The sequence below is a fragment of the Dermacentor albipictus genome, chromosome 3, assembly GCF_038994185.2.
Source record: "Dermacentor albipictus isolate Rhodes 1998 colony chromosome 3, USDA_Dalb.pri_finalv2, whole genome shotgun sequence".
NCBI lineage: Eukaryota > Metazoa > Arthropoda > Arachnida > Ixodida > Ixodidae > Dermacentor > Dermacentor albipictus.
In genome coordinates, this window is record NC_091823.1 from 28753829 (window position 1) to 28779597 (window position 25769).

Sequence of the window (25769 nt, forward strand, 5' to 3'; positions counted from 1 at the left end):
CCGAGCCGAGATAATGGTTCCTGGATGCCGTCAGATAAACAAGGATGGACGAACGAATGCCACGCGGCGGAGGCTCCCCGAGTGGCATGCGGCGGGCCTATTTCTCTGGCCACGTCTCCCTTCCTTCCCCACTTGTCCTTCTTTTGGTCGATTCTTTTTTCTCCCCACTCTCATCGTTTTCCCTTCGGTCCTCTCCTGTCGAAATCGTGGCTTTTATCTGCTTCTGATTTTTTTCCTTTCACATCAGCTTCTTAGACGAAGAATAGTGTCCACCGTCTTCGCGGGTCTGTAATGAGAAACGTTCGATTGCTGCTTACGAGATTAGGGGGGAGGCAAGACAAAATTTATAGCTTGTCTAAGGTGGTACTGACCATGAGTTATGAACTTGTGTCCGTGAAAGAGTTATCAGTTTACACGGAGAAAGAAACAAGAAAGAAAGAAAGAAAGAAAGAAAGAAAGAAAGAAAGGAAAAGAAAAAAAGGGACGCCTTTTTATTTCTTTGGTTTGTTTGCTGTTGTATTGTGGTGTGCCGGTATTTGTAGAGAGAGAGAGAGAAGTCATTGGCCAAAGGCAGGGCGGTGAACCAGGCTGAGTGCGATAGGCCACCCTGAACTGCGGAAGGGTGAAAGTGGATTGAAAGAAGCGAAGGAAGAAAGAATGTCGCAGTTTGCACTGTTACACACGCAAGCGTTCATCGCTAAGTCAGTCAGATGCGATAATACAGGCTGGTGCACTTCAAGCAACGCACCAGCGCCTTTGCGGCTTTGCGTATAGTAGACGCATGAGGCCAGGAGCACAAGATCTCTGTGAAATGCCTGTAGTCTAAATGCTCAAAGCGTCCGATGGGCACTCCTTTCGTCTTCGTGTGTGGGGCAGCCACACAGGAGATATTTGGTCGTTTCTTCGACACCGCATCTGCTCTAATTGGGTCTGTCTGCTATTCCAATTAGGAAGGAGTAAGAGCTTGTCAAAGAAACTCCTACTCGCAGGCCGGTATTTGTAAGTTCCTTTACTAGCACCGGCGATAACATGAGTGGTCTGCGTACTTACTTATGCGCGCCTATGTGTGCGCGCGTCTGTATTTGTGTGTCTTCAACGAGGCTTCTTTAATATTAATAGTGCAGGCAAAACTATACCGTGGCACTCAATAAGATTACAAGAGCGCCGAGCACTTGAACAAGACGTGACGCGAAGCCTAGGGCAATATTTCTTATACATTTTAAATGAGTTTTACAAATTCACCGTATGCTTCTTCGTGATATGCAGGCGCCCAGTGAAGTTGATTAAAATTGCGAGACGACAATGCTATACTTCGCGGCGGATTGGGCGCTGCATCGAGTTTCATTTCGCATATTTATTCCGCTTTCTCTGCCGGACCGTAGTTAACTCTACAGAGACGAGCGTGCGTAGCAAGGTAGAGACACTACAAGTGCAGTGAGCTGTAGTGCTGGCGATGTTTGTGGTGCTGTTTGCAACCCTGGCGGAACGCGCACGGGTTCCTACAAGCGACATTTTTCAAAGTTATTGGCATCTCTTGGTGACGCATTTTAGCAGGGGCTGTAGTCTTTTGATGAACTTTTGGGCGTCCGCGAATCAATTGTAGGTCTTCTCAATTTTAAGATTATTTCGGAGTTATGTCTGCCACATCTTGGCGGTGTTTCTTTTTTGTAACTGAAGCGCATCTGCGTAAGGCGAGCAATTGTGCGTTCCATGCGAGCGTGTGTACAACGAGAGCAGCAAGATGAGACTACAGCATCACGGCGACGACATGAAGAATGACTTTGTTCTACTCCCGGAGGGAAACGTTACAACCTGGTTCGCTGAAACTTGGGTCGATCCCGAAGGCGGTACAATGTCGCACAGCGTCTACGTACCGTTAGCTACTGCGAGAAGATAAATGGGGGACGTAGGCTGAAGCAACTTCTCACTGTAACCCGTGACGCACGTGAAAGGCACGTGTTGACTCCGTGGCCCCATGGAAAGAAATGCGCGTGCGCTCTTGTACGCGTGTGTTCTCACCCATGGTCTGCGGCGCCAATCGCCTCAAAAGTTAACATGCACGTGAGTACGGCTTGATAATCACACGTACATTTCCCTCTGGCGCAATATCAAATAGCGAGTGTGAACTAATGGTCAGAGCGACAAGCTGTTGTGCTGGAGTGCCGAGGATTCATCCCATCATCGCAGCCTTGATCTTTATTTTTTGAGGAGGTCCGAAACGATGCGACGCAGGAACCTGCTTGTCTACCTACCGCGCATGCCTGGTGTGAGTCAAAGTTATGCTTGGCATTAAGGAGATGAAAGATAAAGGTTCCATACATTCCACCGGTCTCACTACTCAATTACATATTATATTGGGAGGGGGGGGGGGGCAGTTTTACCATTTCTTTACTGTTTCGTTTCTTTCCCGTAATTATTATTATCATCATGATTCCTAGAACGACCCGACTGTGTAGCTGATCCCACATTTTGTGCACGTACCATGATTAGGAATTATCATCACTATCGTTATAGAATGCAGGTGGTCTGAGGGAGTTGCTCAAGCTACCGCTGTCACCGTCTTGCACTTTCTAAACTGCGAATATTCCTTTGGCGTTTTTGCCTCAACAGAAGGGAATAGGTTTGGGCATGTTGGTTATTCATCGTAATACAAGTAACATGGCGCAGTAAGGACGAGGGACAAGTCGAGACAGGACAAGCTAATAATAATAATAATAATATATGGGGTTTTACGTGCCAAAACCACTTTCTGATTATGAGGCACGCCGTAGTGGGGGACTCCGGAAATTTTGACCACCTGGGGTTCTTTAACGTGCACCTAAATCTAAGTACACGGGTGTTTTCGCATTTCGCCCCCATCGAAATGCGGCCGCCGTGGCCGGGATTCGATCCCGCGACCTCGTGCTCAGCAGCCTAACACCATAGCCACTGAGCAACCGCGGCGGGTACAGGACAAGCTAGCGCTTGCCCTTTCTCGACTGTGTTTTCTGAAAGCTAGCGCTTCTCCTGTCTCGACTTGTCCCTCGTCCTTACTGTGCTATGTTACTTGCATTACTTGCATGTTACTTGCATTGTCTGCATACTTTCCGTCAGCAAGCTGTTGTGTATGGCCCCGACTAAAGTTGCGCCAGTTCTCTCCCAGTGCCGCCCATGTGGACGACCGAGCCATCCAACGGCAACGTGGTCCTCGGAGGCATCACGGCACTGCACTGCGCCGCTGATGGATTCCCCATGCCTCGCATCGACTGGAAGAGGGCGCAGGGTGAGTGCCATGGCCCAAATCGTAAAAACATTGCAACGCGATAAGTTGGGAAACACTGCCGCAGCGATTTGTAAAGACAGACACGCAGAGATGAAGCCGAAATAAGAGACACAAAGATTAGCCGTGCAAGATTGCCATTGGTGCGCTAATCCGCGCCCAAGAAGGGTACGGTAAATATATAAACATGTGGACAATGGAAAACGACAGAACGTAAGCACGCAAATAAGAACATTCGATATGGCTTTAGAGGCCTTCGCCTTTTCTCGAATTCCCAGGTATAAAAACCTCTTTCCGTGATACCCTGAGTGCATTACACGCTCGAACGTTCGTGAAACTAAAGGGGTGTATTCAAATGAAGGCGGAATCTGCTCCGAGCTCCATGTGACGTTGCGTAGCGGCGGCACTCCCTCCGCTGCCCCTCGACTTACACGGGCAGCTCGGAGGGCCGAAGAGAGAGCGGCGTTACTAGCCGACTCCAGCTGGCGCACCGTTGAAAGGAAGCACGAGCGTGTGAGCGCTACCACACGGGCGGAACCGCCAAGCGCACTGTAGAAAGGAACAACATAAAACAGCGAGCTTTCTCGTTGTCAACACGCACGCTTGACAGTGACCTTCTTGAGCCTGCAGCCGGCTCATCAGCCGATGCGTGCAGCACGTCGAGTTCCTATGGTTGCCGGGCGTTCGACGCTCAGTAAACGGCACGGCAAGCCGCCGCGGGCTACGGAGTGCCGAAGGAAGACAGTGAAGCAAAAGTGGCCAGACATGCGGACTAACCGCTAAATCCGCCTCCTCAATCGTTCTGTGCTCGAATGGTCTGCAGTAATAGTGCAAAAACATTTACGTTTTGCGTCATGTGTCACGTCATGTAAACGTTAGCGTCATGTATCACGTGACGCTAACGGCGCGTCATGTACACGCTCCTCGAAGGAAGCAGTCGGGTTTCTCCACCATGTGAATACCCCTTAGATGCACTGGGATTATGGCTTCAGGCTTCATCCTTGCAGCAATATACAATGTGCCGAGTAGTTATAGCTCAGACGGCTCCTCACAATCCTGTGAAATCACAATGTAAAAATATTATGCTACTATTAAAAAAGAGGACCGACAAGAACAACAAACTGTGTCACAGTTCACCTGAGGGCCCAGCGCACGTGCTAACGTTTGACGTCCTGAGCACCGTTCTTAGGTATCCAAGTGATTTTCGTAGCAGGCGGCGGGTTTGTAAACAAATAGTACTATTCTGGGCTTTTTAAAATGCCGCCATATTTTCGAATTGGCCATCTCCTCATCTCTGAATGGCCCAGAGGGCTGCCACCGCCTCTCTGATTGGCTTGAAATGCCGTCATCACAAAATTTCACAATAAAGCGGTATTCGCCGATGTCAAGAATAGTACACAAGTGTACTCTTAAACAAATGTACACCGTGATGATATGTGGGGTTTTATGGCGCAAGGGCCACTCATGGCCAAAGAGCGCCAAGAAATGTACACGCTTTGGGTCGTTTCTTGACACACAACGATAACCGCCATCTGTCTTGCTTGCGTTTCCTTTCTTGAAAACGCTGCTCTTGCTACTTTCCTGTCGAGAATGCTCTGTCATGCTGATAACGCGCATGCCGTTCGCGACTTGGAAGTATGGGGCTCGAAGCATTAAAGAAAGGCCATGTGGACAAGACAAATGACGGTTATCGTTGTGTGGCAAGATACGACCCAAATGGTGTAATTTTGTTTAAGGGTGTGGCGTGACGAGGCAGTTTCAGCAGACAAATATGTGGAAATTTCTCTTCGCTGTTATCTTTTCTAAGGATTGTAAAAAAAAAATGTATTTTTGAAAACGCCGCATTAATTTTGCATTCAATGAAAACCCACGAGAGTAGGTGGCAAAATGTTTTCTCTGTTTTTTTTTGTGTGTGTGCTTATATTGATAGAGATGGTAGCACCCTCACATGTTGTGGACTTCAAGGTCTGCATTCCATCTATGTTTTTCTTCATATTGAGGTGCTTTGGCCTTTCGGCGCTTTCCTACATCTGCTGAGAGTGGTTCACAACTATATAAAAAAATGTGGTGCGGCAAAGAAGGAACGCACAGCTCACGCGCTCTAGACTACGCGTTCATACCAAGATGTCTGCTAGGTAAAAAAATAAAAAAATAAAAGAATGACTGTTCTTACCGTCTGCCACCCTGCTGCCCTTCCACCGCCTAACACGCCACAGGCCGCAGGCCGCAGTCGTAAGATTCTTGATTTTGGCAATGTTATGCGAGGCCGGTGCTTGAATCATTGAGCTAAGGCATCTGTACTTTTTTTCGTAGTAAGCAAATTCTAACACATAAAAAAACAAGTTGGGGAGCTTCTTAGCTGTGGCGCAGCCAACGCAATTTGTATCCTTCGCTCGATGAAGGCAAGCGGTAGCGTGAGCTCGGCGCAGCACGCAACGTACCCGTTTCCGAAGCTCGATGGCGCAGTGGCGTGTTCGCGAAGCCACGCGCATCCAACGCTCGACGAATCGCTTTCTGCGGCAACTCTTAAGCCCGTAGATGTGGTAACCATTCGCTTGAGCCTTCGATTAGTTAGAGCAACACGTGAAGTAGTGCTTTAGCCTCGTAGCGACCGAATGAAGGGCCGCTGGCATCACTGCAGTCTCGCTGCTGATTCGTGAACAGCGGTGTAGACGCTTCGTCGGCACGCAATGAAACGGGTTTGGTTAGTTCTTGCGGTTTTTCACCATCACAAGCCGCTGGCATGTCCTAGTGCTCTAAGGCGGTCATGTAATGCTGGACCCGTACTGACGAAAACCTCTTAAGCTAGGATTGTTCGTAGGAAAAAATTTCAGCCAGTATTAACCAGCATTGCCATTTTATCAATTTTGTCGCTAGACTGAGTAACCTTTCCGTCAGTTTAGAAATAAAAATTTGTATTAAGAGTCCGGCGACTTTCTAGCGACCAGATAGGAGAATCGGCGACCTATTAGAGACTTCGACGTTGAGAAAGCCGAGTCGAATGTGCTTTTCTGGGAGGCAACTTTATTATTCAGGAGAGGGAAATGAACTGCATGGCGTGTGTGCTTTGTGGCCATAATGAAGCGTGGAGGCCTGATGCTGCGGTTAACTTCGCCTAAAAGAACAGCCTTCCCAGTCTGCTCACATAGCGCGTGTTTTTATCCTTTATTTAACCCACCTAACGCTAGCCTATGTTGCTGCTGTTTCACTAAACATCTTTGACTGGTGGTCGTTCGCAAGCATTGAAGTAAATTCAGTTATCAAAATAATGCAATGGACCGTCTGGAGAGATCTAGAACGCGGGAGGTGAATAGTATAAACACAGTTCATCTGTACAAAGGTGAACATATCGGAGCGGTTGGAATTGTTTACGTGAATCTGAACTCACTGTTTCCGTTCCTTACGGTTTCCGGACAAAACCGATACTGCTCAAGGTGAATCAGAGGGCGGTAACTTAGTATTTGACATGTGTAAAAGTCACATAATTATCATAACGGAGTTAATAGAACTAATGCGTCTCCCGGACCTTAGTTCTCTTTTCACAAGCATAGAAAACTAGAAAATATGCAGGCATAACACAAATTGACCCCCGTATTCAGAAATCCATGTTAACTTGAAGCCCATGGTTGACTTGATATAAAGGACGCCTGTAGTGACCGCGCTAACGAAAACACAATGAGCGTTTTGGGTACGTTCGCACGAGGCGTCGATTATACCAAGTCGAGCATGGGCTTCAAGTTGAGATGCATTTTAGAATACGGATGTGTGTTTTTATGCTAGTAAAATCAAATTCACCGTGTTTTTTTTTTATTAGTTGCGCCAAATCTGCAGCCTTGCAGTCTGAAGCTAAACATATAAGTCCAGCTGTCATCATGGTTGTTTTGTAAATATATTAGTGAAATAAAATCATTGTCCTACACCATGCTAGTAAGTTTGCTGCTTATTGCTCAACTGCACGAACACTGGATGAGCGAAAAGCGTTTCGGTAGATGTGTTACGCCATCTTACGCGAACATTGTTTAAGTTTCACTTGACTATCTTAGGGACAACTTTAACGACATTGTAGCAAGATTTAGAGAACATTTAGTCGCTTCTCTGTTTCAGTTTAGCAACACGTTAAAAAATAACGGTGGCAGCATAGCTTCTGATGCTGAGTATATTACTAGCGAAGGCGGCCAGCCAATGACCAGGAGCAATTACAAACGAAAGCTTTGAGATATCTTGTTCGCAATTCGCATACATCCCCTCAAATAAGCTAATACTGCTTTAATCCACCGGTTCATTGCTGAAGTTAAACAAGACATACTAAAAATTAATTTGCTGATCTGTCACGTGCACAGGCATTAAAATGGACAAGAAAGTGGAGTAATTATTACTCCCACGTCTCACCAAGAGGGTCGCTCTCGAATGCTTAGAAGCCTCTTGTTATCTCTCGATTGGTAGAGTGCATACCTAAATTGCTCAACGCTTTTATTTTTGAGCTCTACGTGTGGTCATCGATTTGTCCCACTCTTAACTGTCAAACACCTTCTTCGTGATTCAGATTAAGTCACAGTCTCGAGCCTACAGATCTGTACAGTCATAACAGCATATCCGAAATAGATGTACGCTGAATCCAGAGAGCTGCATATCCGTTTTTATTTGGAATAACTGTGTTTAGACCCAAGGCTTCTTAGTGCTGAAACCACTCCTAAAATGATCTTGCCAACTCTTCTTGGGCCCGTCTGACGTCATTTTGACGCCAGAGTCAAGCACCATACCCACGGTGCTTACGTAGCTGTCACGTCTGTTCCTTAAAGCGGTCAAAACATTTCAGTTTTTCATATAGGACTGCCTTTTTTTTCGACGTCCGCAGACTTTCGCTCTTCCTTTTCGTCTAGCGTGTTGACCTCAATATTGAGCTGGTGGCAGAGTGGATTTTGTGTTTTGCTATCTGAGCACGAGGTCAAGGGTGGAATTTCCGATAACGTTCGCTGCATTTTGATGAAATGGCAATGAAAAAAAATTGGCGGACGCTTAAGCTTCGCATTTAATAGTGGGACGCAATAGCATTCAAAGATGCCTGACTGATTCACACACGTATTTCCCGGTAACTTCAGCTTGTGTACCCTTAACGCTTAACGGGAAACGCTGGCGTTGGGTTATGTTCGAAGGCGAGCTCTCTGGTATAAACGCTGCCCCTTGCGTGGGCCGCAGATGGATCGATTAATGCTATGAGCATCCCTTTTGGAACGGGGCGGTGGGTTGCGCCACCAATATCTTGTTATTATATTGCCTAATGGCCTATCTATATTTAAAAAAGAAAAAAAAAACATGGAGAATTCCCATCACCAAACTTACATTGTTTTTGTACGCCTCAGTTGATTATCGTGTCCCTACTTCCACTAATCTTTAAGTCGCCTCTTACTAATCTCTATCTATTGCGGACATGTTTGCTTTCCCCCTGCTCTTGCTGAACCCAAAGGCTTCAAGGAGGCCAGAGGGTGCCTGAATCGACCGCTGGGCAGTTATCTTCACATTCTAATAAAACATGCTTCATCGTTGCGCTAGATTTACTGCAGCAAGCACATGCTTCTTCTTCCTTGTTGTCTCTCGCTTTATGACTGCGTGTTCTAAGGCATCGTGATCTCGCTTGACATGTAAAGAGCTTCCTTTTGAGTTATCATAAATTGTTTCTTTCCTGGTTTCGTTTTTCCTCTTAAGTATTTACTCATGGCAGGTTTCTTTTCCATTGCCGCCACCCATGAGATTGTCTCCGCCTCTCTGAGCTTCCGCTTGACGTTCTTTGTTGCCATGTTGCTCACCATATCGGTCGCCTACTTGCGGGTAAGCTTCCTGGTTCTTTTCCTCCTCTCTTAATCAATTTTTTTTTCCTGAACGAATATCTGAACACTCATTTACTTTTTTCCCATATTCCTCAGTTGTTCTTCATAATCAAATTTACTCTGAGCTTCCCTCACTTCAAAACTTGCCAATCCATATCACTTCATTTGTAGTCTTCCCAAGGGCGCCCAATGTGAGGCGTGCCACTGACCTTTAGTTGCCATCGTGTCGTGATTCTATCCCTGATTTCAAGCAAGCAACCACATTAAAAATAAAGAGAAAATCAGACATCCGACCATCCGTAGCAATTGCTACAAAGGAAACCCATACGGGTTCCTCGAGAGAAAAGCCTCACAGTTGAAGGAAAACTCGTCCTGGTCCGGGACTCGAGTGCGGGACCAACCTGGGATTTCCATCTTGCGTGTTTCCGCAGAACTATTACGTCAAACAACCACATTTTCACATTTAAGTCCTGGAACTATTACACCTTTCCATATAACCCGGAGCACCTCGTGCCTATTGTATTCCCATAGCACTCTGTGTTTCATTAGGGCCGCAGTTCTCTTCCCCTTTACTGTTATTTTTTCCCTGTGTTTCTATATATCTATGGTCATTGTTTATCCATATACCAATTTATTTATATTCTTTTAACCGAGCTATTTCCTGGCCCACTCCTGGGTGGTATTGTTGCAAGGAACCGACCCGGGCCCACCTCTTTATTAATTTTAGAAACGCTGAAAACGGGGTTTGTCTTTGCGTTTCCGCGTAACAAAATTATGCTTTCTTGTATATTCAAATTACAATCCGACGTTATCATGCCTGTAGGTTGCGTGTAAGTTGGAGTTTACAATTTCTTTGCGCGTTTTACTTTGAGAAATTCAGTTCTGTAACGCTTCTGCGTGGTTCGGTATGCGTCGTTCGGAAGGATTTTTCGCTCACCAGACAGTCGACACCGGATTTTTCGCAACATCGAGCCCTTAAAGCTGTCGCTTTAAAATGCTTGTGGACAGGGGTTGGCGTTCCCCTTGAAGGATCCGAGGTGTACAGAATGCTTTGCGGCCCTCCATTACGGGTGCTCCTCATAGCCTTTCTATGACTTTGGGACTGAACTGAAACAATCAGTCAATCTATCAAACCAAATCAAAACTTTATTTCTTCCGCAAGTCCGTTCTGTTGGGGAAGACGAGGGCTCGAAAAAAAAGTGGATCTATCCTCTCGAAAAGCTTCGAGCCCCCGTTTACGTGGCATATTATAACAGCGTGTAAATACAACATATACGATTATATCAGATACGACTATCTCAGCATCGTCATTTTGACTGCGACCATTTCCTTCAGAACATCAAACTTTCCTATCGGAATGGCCTCGGTTTTGTGGAAGATTTCAAGTAGTAACCCTAACCTTGCTGGTTGTATTTTTTTTTTCAACTTAGCTGGTACGCCTTGGTCTCGCAGAGAATTATGGAAACATTTTTTTTTTGTTCCAATTAGTCTTCTACTTTGCCTTCTTGGCTCACCTGAGCTGCATCACAAATCGGGTCAGTTCACTGTAGACTACGCAAGCCTTCCAATCTTGCCGTTTCGCAAAGGTTGCGACACCGAGCGAAGCTTCCCGCATTAGAAATGGATTATGGAGTGAGGACGTTTTCCCGAGCACGTAATAAAGACAAGCGCAATAATCATCCGGGAAGCTCACATAATTTTCCCAGCCGCCTCACACCGTCAACCATTAATCATTCAAAATATTTAGGTGAACTTCCGATCGCTCTTTCCATCGCGATTTAGAAAGTATTGCAGACATTGAGAAACGAAGTAGTTTTTTTTCTTTCCTTCCTTCCATGCGACATATTTCATACGTCGGAATAAAGATTCTCGAGGAAGAGAATGTCACGCCATGCTCGCCGAGTCAAACGCAATATGTACCCCCTCCTGCCTCCCCCCCTGCGCCCACCATCTCCCTACCTCTTTACTTTTTCGTAATTTCTGGCTCTCTCGTGGTCCTAATATCACTTTTTTTATGCCATTCTTTTTCATCATTATTATTTCCTCCCTGCCCTCACGAGTCTGGCACCCCTTCATTTTCTTTTCCTTCCGGAAAAGTGAGATCGTAAGCGTTTCTTTGACTGTTCCGGCGCTTTGATTAGAGGAGCCGAAGCAAATGAGAAAGGGAGACAGGAAAGAAGCAGAACGATGAGGGGCGCGTACAACAAACGAGCACGCACTCTTCTCAGCGGAAAGATGTTCCTCGGATCAATGACTGAAAGTGGGGGTGGGCAGCAGGGCGACAGGAGGGGAACGAGGCACAGAGGGAGAGTGCGACAGCGTGTGAGGAACAGGAAGAGAGAGAGAGAGAAAGACAGAGGAAGGGCCGGCGTTCGGGCGGCGACGATATCTCGTCGCCCGCACGCCTTCTTCGCCTTGACGTCTCGTTGCATCCCCCCCCCCCCTTCTTCCCTTCTTCTTCCGCTATAGCAGTGCTTGAGGCGCGAAAGATCAAGCGAATTACGGGCACGGCGTATGAATGTCGGTTTGCAGCGGCGACGGTGTTCGCGCGATCGATGATTTCCGGCATGTATATATACGCCGCCTCCTCGCCCGCCCAGTCGCCTCCCTCCTCCAATCAACCGACCCACTCTCAACTTGGGCTCTCGTTTCGGCCTGTGTGCAGACATGTACTACAAACATATGCCTCACGCACACACTCGAAGTACGCACACACGCGCAGATTAGCTAGACTCGGCGAAGGACAAATCGATCACGCTGTGCCACCTATTCTCCTGGCGCTTCTCGATGCGTATTGAGAAATTCGTGCCACTCGGCAGCCGCTGCCGCTGATGATAAGCGACGATGCGGGCGTGCGTGTCGTCGGTACCGGTGTGCGCGTTGCGTGGCAGGAAAGAGGAAAGGGGGAGGGGGGGAGGGGTTCGCATCGTCGGCTCGAGAGCGGACTGCTCTTCTCGGTGAAATCTATATTGTCTCGGGTGTTAAATGCATGCGAATGCGCGCCGATCGATGAAGGCTGGGCGAAATAAAAAAAGTATATATCTCTCAACAAGAGGCGGAGCACCGGAAAGTATAGAATGAGTTTTGTTTCAATTTGTGTTGAGCTCCTCGTGGGGATCGATGTATTCAGCAGGGCGTTGCGGACCCCCCCCCCCCCCCCCCCCTTTGTGCGCTCATGTCGTGGTGGCGCGTCGATATTTGTGAAATATGTAGGCGCGCGTGAATGAGATTGGAAAATTTCATTCGGGGGATAAGCACATTCGTTTAGAAAAGAAGCTAAAGTCGACTGTAGGTCGGAGCGCCCGAGTTCTACTTGTTCGTTTCCGTCGTTTCGCTAAGCACCACTTATTGCAGCGCTGTGCATTTTCATCTGCAAACATGTACTATTCTTTTCACTATGCTGCCGTTCACTTGCCACCACAGGAACCGAAGGTCGTAGACATCGACATTTTGGAGCGTATATCACTGACCGTTAAACGAGCCGATACTGTCGCCGTGGAAGTAAACTGATCTTTCTACGGCAACAAAGTTCTGGCGATTTATTGAATTTCCTCTAAGGAAATTATCGTTTCCTCTAAGCTTGGCAACTAAGATTCTAGCCGTCAATGCTGTTAGGGTTCTGTTTGCTATGAATTACTCCCGAAGAGATGTAGTCAGCGTTTCAGGAATTCCCAATATTATTTTCTTCATTTCTGACACTTCCTGAGAGATAATTATAAAATAAATTACATGGAACTGGATGCGATGACGTGTAATACACTTGCTCGTACGTTTTGTGGAAGCGCATAAACACTTGCGAGTTTTCTAGGAAACGTGATCTTCATGTTGTGACACTGTACCCCTAGCCGACTGCCTCGACAAAACGACGCATTTAGCCAATGAAAACAAAAATAAAATAATAACAATAATAATAACGATAAAAACAAACAAGAAACCGAAGAGGAAGGACATTACAGAGCAAGTATCGTTGAGCCGTGTCTAAACAACACGGCGCGAGCATCGTGTCGTCTGCTCCTAATCTGGTAGCCTTGTAGCGGGGGAATTACCTCGAGAGTTCCTGCAGCAGCGCTGAGCCGCTTATGACGCCCGCAACGGCGGCCTGTTGCCGGATGACGTACGGCGGCCATTCGTGCCCCAGCAGAACGAGCCAGTGTTAACGTCGTCCAGGCTGCGCTCGCCGTCGTGTCCACGTACCCCGCGCAGAACAACGGCGACTTGTCCGCCGGCCGCTCGCATTAGGCTCGTGCGACGCGCAATAACTGACGCTGTAGATGGTCTCCATTAGCGATGCTGTACGTGCATACGCGGCACGCAGGCAGGCAGGTAGGCAGGCAGGCGGGCCGCCGAAACGTGCGGACAGGAACAACAAGGCCGTGATGACGAGCTGCCTGGTGTGAGCCGGCAACGACTCCCTCTCCTCACTCATTACACGTACTGTCGCAAATCGTTAAGGCAAACAGCGCACGCACGCTCGCTCCTCCCACCAACTGCGGGACAGTTTTAATTAAAGAAGCTGTCCGCGCCGTCTTCCCCATCCTCCCGTCGCCCGCCAGTTATCAGAGCCACTGGGCGTCACGCGCTAAAGCAGAGGAAAAGCGCCGTTGCGTGCCGACCGGGCCGGGTCGTCTGCTTCTTGTTTGCGCCGGCATGCGCGAGGCGTGGACGGCGCAGAGGTGGTCGGGGAGGGCAGCGAAAGCAAAGCGCTGACCGACCGCGTTTCGCATAAGGGACTGAGGTGCCGCCTGCAAAGCGAAGCAAGCAACCAAACGACGAGAAGCAACAAAAGTGACGAAGTACGCGTTTATGCATGCGGACCGCCCGTTGTTTACCTAACGTGGCTCCGAATCAGCATCTGCCTTCTGGGCGCTGGTGTCTTCTCATCTTTGCTTCTCGCACTACGTGTTCGCTTCCCTTTCCATCTAGCTTTCTGTCCCTACCTGCCTCTTCTCTATGGCTCTTTGGTTTGCTGATCGCATCGTCGCTTCAGGTTCTTTAGTGTGCAGTTTCTGTTGGGCGAAGCGCGTGTTACGAACCGTCTGGACACGTGAGCCTGCTGCGTGCGCAAAAGCGCGGTCACCGGAAAGGCGCTCCGACCTTTCGACGGGGGTGCGAAGTTGACTTTTGTTTGCTCGGGCCGTAAGTAAAAGGCTGCGCTCGAAGTCCGTCGGCTTCTGGCGCCGTTTCGTTGCACCAGTGAGCTCCTACTATGCTCGCCAGTATGCTGATGTAAATGCTCCTGTAACATCGATTGGACCGAGAAACAGTGTGGTCCGTGTAGGAACCACTCGTGCCGAACAAATGACCTCCAATTTTCGTCGCTTTTGTACGTGTTTGCTTCTACGTAAAAAGGGGCGCTCAACTGGCGTCCCAACTTTTTTTCGCAGCAGTATGCTACTTTTGCGTGCACGTGAATTTCATGAAGTGGGACGGCGCCTGGCACCCATAAATAGATGCATGGAGTTCGACTTTAGCTTCATTCCGTCGGTTGAATAATCTTGCAAGAACCAATTAGCCGCCTCCGCGCTCGGGAAGATAATCAGCGCGGCGCACACAGTCCTTGTTTATTTATCTGTGCAGCAAAGTTAGTATGTAGCAAGCAGGCTGACATACGCGCGTGCTTTGACAACTCGCTTTTCATGCTGGCTGCGACGCAGCCTCGTGCATGGTACATAGGTTGGGAGCGTGCTTGCGTGAAAGCGTGTCGTTCGTGGTGGTCGGTGTGCCAACAGCGGTAGCCGGAAAAACTACTTCCCAAGCACTGCACAGGTGCGAGGAGCGCAATTAGAGGCGTCTGCGCTACGTCGGCTGCTAGTGGAGGTCTAACCAACTAACTGCGTCGCCGCTAGTTAGTGGATGACTGCTGGCTTATCAAATTCCAAATGTGATGACTCATGCATGATTACTAGCGGGCAAGAAGATACATGACGATCTCACAAGGCACCATCTGCATGGAACGGTCAGTTAGATGTATGGATGCTGTATCTGTGGACTGTGAATTACGAAAGCCGAATTGGCCTGGAGAGAGAATTATAAATTTGGGGAGTTATTTGGTTAGACGAAATTCGATTAATTTCTCGAGAACTTTGCCGAAAGCAAGGTAAAATACAAATAGTGCGGCAGTTATGCATTAGTGTGCTGTCACCTTTTTTGAGAAGTGGGATGACTTTACCACGCTTAAGCTCGTTATGAAACACACCACTCTTGAATGTCAAATTAGTAATATAAGGCAAGATACCAGAAATTAGGTGCGCAATCTTTTTAATGTTAGCAGGCATGACTTCATCAGTTGCCTCACTGGTGGGTTTTAGGTGACATATAACCTAATGTATTTCTTGTGGCGTTGTGGGAAAGAGAAGCAATGAGTGAGGGTGAAGTTAGTGAGTTAGAGAGGTCGTGATAGCCTATACATATATATATATATATATATATATATATATATATATATATATATATATATATATATATATATATATATATATATATATATATATATGTGTGTATATTTCGTTCCGCTGCTTGTTGGTGAAATTCACAGCACATGTTCATGCACCGAGAACATCTGACATTGTCTTGCAGGCAGTGAACCACGGAACTTTCGGCTCGTCTCCGGCAGCTACCGCATTCACGTGCACACAAATGGCACGCTGGTTGTCCAAGACGCTGAGCTAGCGGACGCAGGATACTATCTCTGCGAAGCGCACAATGGCATCGGCGTCGGCCTCAGCCGAGTCGTCACGCTAGCCGTGAACGGTGAGCGCCATCCTTCACTCCGAAATGTTAATCAATAGCAGTTTGGACAGGAGCTTCAAAGTTGAAACTTAGCGTTGTATTCACTCCTGCAAAAGTTGTTGGATTGGAATGGTGGTGTTCTTCGCAATTGGGGTGATAAGTTTGTTTTTCTTGGGATACTTACACTTTACCTTTTGAAATAAATAAATAAATGTTAGGTTGTATAAATAATATTTTCGCAAGTGACTTTTATTGTTAACCAGGTGGAGACTGCGATCTGTCATGCACGTTACAACAGCAAACAGTTAAAGCAATTTGCATCATCGAAAACTCTTCTTATCCCGTTTTGTTAATCGTGTAATATTGCTGTTTATTTGTGCTTTGCATTTGAGACAAGCTAGCGTTTTATATCAAATTGACATCAACTGCCACGGGCGCTTAGCGGGTAAGACCAATTTTCTTCTCAAAGGTTCGAGCAAATAAAAACGCCCGCTGAAGGTTTAGGAACGTTTCCTGCTGATTTGCGTTAACACTTCTGCCAGTATAACTAGTTATGTGTTCTCGTTCAGCAACGGCCAAGTCGCAATTTTATATACTTTGTTTCTTGGTGTATAATTATTCAACGTTTTGTTTTACTTTCCCTTCCCGTAGTGCCCCCGAGTTTTCCTTCAAAGTTTACGAGCCAGAACGTGAAAAGAGGGCAAGAAACGGTGCTTCGCTGTGAAGCCGCAGGAGACCCCGACATGAGCATCACATGGGAGAAGGACAAGCACCCACTGGACCTCACTGCAGAAAAACGGTACGTTCCTCACTTTTGCACTTTTTCGAACCCGCATTGTCGAAGGACTTCACTGATCCGCTGCCACCCTATATGCATTCGCAACAAACGGGGTTTTAACACAGATGCGAACGCGTACAGCGCAGCTTTGCTGAAGGCCTTCTAGATTTACAAAGTATAAAATTTCCAAGGCTGACATGACGTTTTTAACAATTCAGTGAGCGATCGGTATGAAAAGAAATTAAAAGCATTTGGGCCAAGAAGAGTTGAAAGATAATGATTGTTAATCTGATAGGGGCCCTATAACGTAAAACTGCATCAGTCTCACTTTATTCCAATGTTCTGACGTCAAATTTACGCAACCACCGACGCAAGCGTCGAACAGTGACCCACAGCGTTGTTTGAATTACCTAATAAAGCGCTGTCCTTGTTTATAGGCGGTCACTATTATTCGCTTTCAAAACGAATAGCATTGCCTATCTTCGCAAGTATTTCATGTCTAATTCGCCGACAAAAGAAAATGAGCATACAGCAGCGGAAAAGGTTTCCGTGCAGCCGAGCTAGCGCAATAAAAGTAGGTAACCGGATGAGGAGGGTGCTACCGGCGTCTGCGCTTGGTCCGCTTCCCCCTGCTTAGCTTGCAGTGGCTGGTAGAAAATGTCGGCAGCGTGCAACGCAAGGTTAAACGGTTTCTCAGCAAAGAAGGTTTGACAGATCGATGTCGCAAACTTGCCGAAACGGCTCTAAAACGTTATACTACCACGCACAAATGTTTATTATGCGCAAGTACATTTATGCTCCCCGGCAGCTCCGAGTCGCCAGTGTCCGAGTTATCGGTAGGCAGCCGTCTATTCCTTTCGGAACGGGGCATTCTCCGGCTGCTACGAAAAATATTTAGTTTTGTTCAGCTTATTAGTCCGTACACGTCATTTTGACGTAGTGAATTTTCACCGTTTTGTGACGTCGCGTGACAGACAGGCGAAGTGGACGCAGTCCGAAAACTGTTGACCAATAGAGGAGAGCTGTTGGGAGGAAAAAGGGGGGAAATCGAAAATAATTATTTTTCTTTTGTTTGGTCTAACGATGCATAATCAGTGTGGGCAGGTCATATCCGACGGGAAGTTATTGTAGTTTTCGTGACGTCGCGTGACAGATAGGCCAAATGGGGGGTGGCCCAAAAACTGTTTGACCAATCTTGGAGGGCTGATTGCGCAAATGGGATAAAAACAGTTCGGAGTAGCTTTATGTTATACTGGCCAACGATTAGGTCAATGGCCCGCTCAAAAAATTTCGGTGGTGCCATATGTGTTCAAGGGGCGTGCGCGCCATGTCGATGCGATGGCGTTCACGGATCCAGCCCTCATTTATCTCAGTACTCGAATTTATCGCTTACATATACTCTTGTCAAGCCTTTATATTGGCTGGCCATTTGATGCTCAGCTGTAATCCCCCCTCTTTTTTTGTGCATGTTTCACACTCGTACAGCTAAAACACTGGACGTCTTAATTAATTAGCCTGGCATACTCAGATGTCCAAAAAGTTTTACTCAAGCCCCCCCTTAATGAAGAACGTTTTATGACAAAAGTAAGGTAGCTTTGCACGAAGTTTGCTTAAAATGCGGGCAGCCGAATAAACTGATCGAGGCTCAAAAGAAATCTGACATTCTGGCATGAAACTGACGAACGTGCAACTGGCAAGTACTAAAAGGGCGCATAGAATCTGTTTATGCGCCGCAATATTAATCACTGGCCGAAGGTTCAGACGTGTAATGAAGGCACTTGATTAAAATGCCAGGTCAGGAATTCTTTGAAGAAATCCGACACCGCGGTTTCCGTCTCTTGAGATGTGATGTCTCCTGTGCCCACTGTTCAACGGTTATAAAACGCACTGTTCGCACCGTCGTATATGTCAGCTAAATAGATGGTACGAAAACTAGATTAGATTATGGGGTTTTACGTGCCAAAACCACTTTCTGATTATGAGGCACGCCGTAGTGGAGGGCTCCGGAAATTTCGACCACCTGGGGTTCTTTAACGTGCACCTAAATCCAAGTACACGGGTGTTTTCGCATTTCGCCCCCATCGAAATGCGGCCGCCGTGGCCGGTATTCGATCCCGCCACCTCGTGCTCAGCAGCCTAACACCATAGCCACTGAGCAACCGCGGCGGGTATGGTACGAAAACTGAACGTGGCGCGCTCGACATCTTTTGAAGGGGTCCAAACGTAGTACGATTTACCCGTTGCCCAGACATTTGATCCTCACAGACATGGTTGCATTCCTGTGGGCACATTATTTGGCAGCTGCCCAAAAATACGCTTCGTATATATTCTCTGTTACGTTTCCAATGAGCCGTTTGAATTTTTTTGTCTGGCCTTGCTTTGCCGTTTTGTTGGAGTTTGTCTTTGAAGAGAAACCTATTAATTTTTAGATGAGATGTTGACACTCTAACGCTGCACGGTAGGAACGCTTTAGGCTTAGTAAAATTCTCCCTATCTCCGATAACCTGCGCTAGAGGTCTTGCATTAGCCCCCGAAAAATTACAACGTGAATCACTTATTACCAGTCCTACAGTTACCGAAGCCATTCACCTTCTTTTAATATCAGCTGAAGTCCGACCAGCAGCTCGTATCCAACTATCCAATGTTGGAGTATGTCGAAAACTTCTGCTCCGTACCGATAGCAGCAAAGCCACGCCGACGCTTATCTTGAATTCTCACAGAATGCGGTTTCACCTTTAATTGACGCCACACACAGACAGACAAAGGACTTTATTTACGAGGTCCTGAGAAGCTTTGCCCTAGCGCAGAGCTGCGGGCCGCTCCCACGTGGGCACTGGTAGGCCGAGCCTAACCGCGGCTTGGGCTGTCCGGCTCTCCGGACAGCCCAAGTTTGCTGTGAAAGTTCTGAGCCCTGGATGGCAGTGGCAGCTCTTCTGGCCATTCTTCTTCCGTGATACGATTGGGTACCTGTAACGAGGGGCATCGCCAGAGCATGTGTGCGAGATATCAAACAGCCCCACAGTCGGGGCAAGTTATACAATTGATGTGGCAGCCATACACAATTGGTATAACTAGGAGAAGACAAAATTAAACACGCTCATTAGAAAAAGTATAAAAAAAGTACTAGGCATTCTGTTACGGGCCAGCACGGACCTCCTTATGCAACTAGGAGTGCACAACACATCGACACCACACAACTGTAGAAAATGCCCTGTGAAACAGAGCGTGCAAAGCACATTGCTGGATAACGCTCGTGCGGAGGTACGCAAGCTCGCACCGTGCACTGGGCCGCTCTGTTGCTCGCGGCGTAAGATTTGTGATGCACTGCTAATAGCATAACACCTTGCGTGACTGCAACCTGCTTTCCATCTTTACCCACAGAGTTTTCTTTTTGTTTTGTTTTTTTAGAAAAAGTATGTTGCTTCAGTACTATGATAGTTATATGATTATTATTATTATTATTATTAGTAGTAGTAGTAGTAGTAGTAGTAGTAGTAGTAGTAGTAGTAGTAGTAGTAGTAGTAGTAGTAGTAGTAGTAGTAGTAGTAGTGGTAGTAGTAGTAGTAGTAGTAATATTAGTAGTAGTAGTATTGTTGTTGTTGTTGGTGGTGGTGGGAATAATATACGTTAATAAGACAAGGTATGGCTAGAAAGTGCTAAGAACCGGAAAAGAAAAGTTATTCGGGCAGATAGATCAAAAACACGTAGTGACAAGCTCCGAAACGGAGTTTCATTTGTCACACAGCGCTTTGTGATGACCACCCTCTCAAGGAGGCCACTAAAAATCAAACTGGCTAAAAACACCCCAAGTCAAATTTGATACTCGCTGCACACGCTAACACCTGTCGCCATATAAACGAGCTACCTAACTAATCACGTTTTTAAAAGGTGCTAAGGTATAGGCTACTGTAAAGAAGAAGTACCTACAAGAACAGGAAAAAGCAAACTCGGTGCATGTGTTTAACATCCATCAGAAGAAGTTGCCGTAAAATTATGACTTCTCTACTTCTTTAATTATGTATATTGATATTATACTTCAAGACAGAATTCAGAACTCACTGTAAACATGGATAACTCTTAAATAAGCCTTCAAATGATAACACGCAATTGCTACTATCCGACTGTGTTACCTTCGGCTTCATTTTTTTCACACATGTAAAGTTTTAAGCCTAAGCGCACGGAAATGTGAAGAAAAAAGAAATGCACACCGACAACTATTTCTGCATCTCCCAAGGGCAATTCTCAAGTACGGTGAAAAAAGAGCAATACATAAGCTACTTTGAGGGTTCTCTAAATTTTGTCGGCTTTTATTTGTTCATCTAGAACGAGGGGAAAGAAACTGAAAAAGAAAACATACCGCAACAGACAAATAAACAGGTGAATAAATAACGAAAAGGAAGCAAACGTGTTTTCATTAGCTCTTTCTTTTTTCTCACGGCAACTGAAAACGCAGCTGCCGTCTACTCACTCCACTATTAAAAAAACACGCTGCGTGTTACTTGACGCCCACACGTGGGAAGCTTACTCCATAGAGTTTCTACCGCGCATTCAGCCCGTGGCCCATAAACACCCGACTCCCTCTACGGATTCCTAATTTTGTGCTGGTGGCGCCATCCAACGGAGCTGCACGTAAACACCCAGCGCATCGACTTCGCGCGCTCCTCGTTAGGCGGCGATGCAGCAGGAGCGTATCGGGGGGCTTCAGTCAGAATTGTCTGCCGGCTACGATGTACTGCTCCTGAGAACGCGGTCGCGTGTTCGAGTCCCGTCCGTAGTTAATTATGATAGAGTCGGAAGATAATAACGCTCATTTTAATGCGTACGCATTCTACGCCTACCTTTCTCGGGAATCTGTCCGTCTGTACGTCCGTCCCTCTGTCCGTCTCTCTGTAACGCGGGACACTGTCTGTCTGAAAAACATTAATTTACATAAGCTTTGCACCAACACTACGTGGGCTCCCCCTTACGGGAGCCCATTGGCGACGGCCGCCGCCCGGGCCCGCTCGACCAAGGTCAGAGCAGCCGAGCAGGGCTGCCTCCCAGTCCTCCCGGGAAGGGTTGGTTAGGCGGGATAGATTTGGGGTGTTTTGACATGCCCACACCATGTGTAAAATGTCTGAGGACTTTTCCCCACAGTGCGGACACTTCCCCGTGCGAGCGGGGTCAAAGTATTTTAAGTCTGCCGGGCACAGTAGAGTTTTGGTGTAAAGACGTAGGAGAATGCACTCCTCCGTCTTTGTGAGGCCCTTACAGGGCTTAGTATAGATGGAATGGCCAGATTAATAGAGCTGAACGATATCTTTAAAAGTATAGGCGGGATTGGGTTCGGGGTCCGGATCGATGGGCGACGAAGGTGATGCCTGGAAAGTGAGCGCGTGGGCGTGGGCATTGGCTGTCTCGTTTCCCTCGAGGCCCATATAAGCCGGAGTCCAGATAATCGTACGGTGCGAGGGGGCACCGATATAGTCGCTGTTTTGCAAAATCTTGTAGGCAAGGTACGGTATGTGCCCCTGCTCAAAATTGCGGCAGGCACCCCTCGAGTCGGTGATGATGACCCGCGAGTGTTGATCGGTGGCGGCCAGCGTGATGGCAACCACCTCCGCGTGTGCGGAGGCGTGTGCACGGAAAGTGAGTCCGTTTACTGCAGTGTTTTGGTGGATCACTGCGGCCGTGTACCAAACCCCATGGTACGGGCCGGAGGCGTCCACGTAGAAGCCTGCGTGTTTGTGTCCACGACGCGCTCAATATGTACGCATGGGTACCTATGGGGGCATACTCGTATATCTGAAAATGCATTATGACTACTGAGATTTAGGATTAGGCATGCCTATATGTCTTCCATTTATTTTGTTCCATTTATATAGCCTCAAGGTCTGTCAACGCTTTACAGTTACAGAGTTGAGTGGGTTACAGGTCGTATCAGGAGTATTACACGCGAAAAAGAAATACAATTTCACATACATATAATTCGGTAGGACTGCATTGAGTAGGGAAAAAAGCGAAGCTATCATGAAAAAAAAAAGAGATATTCAAGTACATGAAACCGCATTCTCGTAAGTAATGTTGTCTACGGCATCACGTAACAAGGAATTATCGCTTATGGATACAGTATAGGCGGAAGCGTGGTTCCACTCTAGTGACGTCCGAGGCATGAATGACTGGGAAAATGTATTTGTGCAGCAAGGGGGGACGTGAATTTCGTGGGAATGATTGGTGCGACGGGATACGTAATGCAGAGTACGAATAAATACATAAGGCAGCGTTGTACGGTGAAAAAAAAAGTGAAATAATGATTAACAGGAAACTTCACATCCACTTGCAAGAGACGGAAGAGAAAGGCTAGTTTTAATGGCTGGCAGTTCTGTTATAATTCGAAAAAAAATGAAATGAGTCGTGTTATTAAACTAATTCTAATGTGTTAATTACGTTTATACTATTAGGGTCCCAGACTAATGTAGCGTATTTTAATTTCAGTAGTAATGATGTTTTATAAAGCCGCAACTTGAACGAGTCTAGGGCCTTAAAGAAGTTTCGGCTTAAGTAACCAAGCGCAGGGTTAGCATTATTTACTATCTTATTAATGTGGGTTACTCAGGCAAGGTTTAATGTGTTATCAATTCTTAAGTACTTTTGCGAGTTTACCTGCTATAAAGGAAGGTTATTTAGATAGTATACCTGAGAGGAGCTAAGTGTTCTAGATACATCAATAGCTTTACGCATGTTAACAATTAATATCATTAGTCATGGACTGCACCAGTTAATTGTTACGTCTAGGTCGGATTGAAGAGGGCTAGTATCACAATATGTAGCAATTTCTCTAGAGATAACAAGATCACCAGCGAAGAGGTGAATGTTGGAAGTTAGTTGCGAAGGAAGGTCAATAATGTATATTAAGAACAACAAAGGACCGAGAGCTCGTCCTTGGGGCAAACTGGAGGCAACAGAGCACATCGGGCAATTGTAGTAGTTAGCAATAATCAATTGTGAGCGATTAAGAAGAATACATTTGACCCACCAATATTCAAATGACTTAGTTTGTGTATTAGAAGTTTGTGACAAAAAAAACTAAAAAAAATTATGAAGCAAATCTGACACTCACCACCACGGAGTCCCTTAGTCAGTGCGGAGGCTCCTAAAGAGTATTGTAGAACAACCACTCGGCTAGCGCGACTGATAAGTCAAACCCGATAATGTGGAATATTGTAATCGTCTTATTATCTTCCTTTGTGTGCTACTATTTTTCATATCTGGGCTGATAGAGGTTGTGTAACTATATGTGCTCCACCTAGGAACGGACGTAGGATTATATGTTGTTTGGGGAAATTCAAAACTTTGGCTACCTGATTTTGCGTGTGTGTGTGTGCGTGCGTGCGCGCGCGTGTGTGTGTGTATGTCTGTATGTGCGTGCGTGCGTGTGTGTGTGTTTGTGTGTGTGTGTGTGCGTGTGCGTGCGTGTGTGTGTGTGTGTGTGTGTGTGTGTGTGTGTGTGTGTGCGCGTGTGTGTGTGTGTGTGTGTGTGTGTGTGTGTGTGTGTGTGTGTGTGTGTGTGCGTGAGTGCGTGCGTGCGAGTGTGTTTCTGTGAGTGATGAATCCTGTTGGTCTTAACTTTTAGCCTTACCTTTAGGGCATTCCTGGTGGTCACCTATCACTATAGCTAAACGCAACAAGATTTAGCGAAATCTCAAGGCCCTCGGAAAGAGTGCCGTCGAAGCGCAGCGTACGCGTTTGATAGAAGTAATGCCCCTCATCCTGATAAAGGGTCTCAATGTTAAAACGTCAGCTTTACAGAAAGATGAAAAAGCTGTAGTTCCGGAAACGTAATAGTGCCGTTTACTTTTTAAGCGGAACAATGGCGATTTCTGATATTTGTGATACTCGTTAACGCACCAAACTTAAGCAAGTTTTCTTCTGTTATTTATGTCTCGTTACCTTTTTTTTTCGTACACTGCATTGGGCTTGTGAATTTTAATTGTGAACGTGAGGCTTATGTGTGACGACTTCGGAACTACACGCGAGAACTTGTACTTCAGTACTTTTTATATCGCCAATGCTTTTTTTCTCAAGATGTCCGTCTTTATTGCTCGTCGGATGACAGTAGTAGCGGGAGCCTCCGGAAGTACCAACATGTCCTAACATGCATTTATAATGTTAACGAAAACTGAACCAGCTTTAAGATGGATTGAAAGCGAATGATTATTTTGGAGCCAGCTTGAAGTGTAACCTTACGAAGGTCTGGAACGGAAGAGCAGAGGTCATCACTCTCGTCAAAGTGAAATTTCATCTTACGCCTAGGACGTGTGCCCACAAAGCGATAAATTTTGCACACAACGTATGTTTTTCCTTCACAGGAGACCTTAGACGCAGTTCTGTCATTCCGTTTGCGCAAATTTTTCTGCTATACTACATAGGGTGGAGATTTAGTAGTCAGGCAAATAGGCTTCGCTCTATTCGATTACCCTGCTTTCAGCATGGTCTCACAGCGTAAGCGTATAACATGGAGCTGCCACCTACTCCTCCTACACGAGCTGAATGCATGTGAAAAGCAAATGTATGAACATAGGATTTAACTTGTTCTTAAAAGCTCAGCAATACTTATTTTGACGGTTAATGTGCAGCTCTCTGTCAGCCAGGCGTAGCGTCTGGTAAAAGTCCCTGCATGTGAAGCTTTGATATCATTCGCGACATGTCTGTTGGGAGGCTTTAAACGTATGATAGTACCCGAATACGCAACTGAAGCAGGCAATACCGCTTGGATACAGTATCCGTGAAAAATTGTTATTTCCAGAATTGTCTCAATTTAGCACTTCACCAGTCACTTACTTTCCGACAGGTACAACCTGCTAAGTGACTCATCGGCGGGAAAAATGACTTCGACACTCACAATCAAGTCGGCAGAAAGAAGGGATGGTGCCCTCTACACCTGCATCGTAAAAAACCCATACGGATCGGACGAGACAAACATACAACTTCTTGTACAAGGTAAATGCCAGTTTTTTTTTTTATAAATGACACCAAAGGCACGAATATCGAAGTTGCCTTCTATATATATATATATATATATATATATATATATATATATATATATATATATATATATATATATATATATATATATATATATATATATATATATATAGGAAAATGACACCATGGTCTGCAACATTTATGAAAACATCGT

General features: G+C 46.3%; 1 protein-coding gene across 3 annotated transcripts in view; it reads left to right on the forward strand.

The window, feature by feature from the left end:
- The window catches only part of LOC135921684 (cell adhesion molecule Dscam1-like), a 331909-nt gene that overhangs the window by 266310 nt on the left and 39830 nt on the right, over positions 1-25769 (forward strand). For all 3 annotated transcript variants that reach the window (XM_070535315.1, XM_065455983.1, XM_065455982.1), the window contains exons 12-15: positions 3143-3262; positions 15661-15834; positions 16465-16612; positions 25422-25570. In XM_070535315.1, the coding sequence (XP_070391416.1) occupies positions 3143-3262; positions 15661-15834; positions 16465-16612; positions 25422-25570 (591 nt within the window). The remainder of the gene's footprint in view (positions 1-3142; positions 3263-15660; positions 15835-16464; positions 16613-25421; positions 25571-25769) is intronic.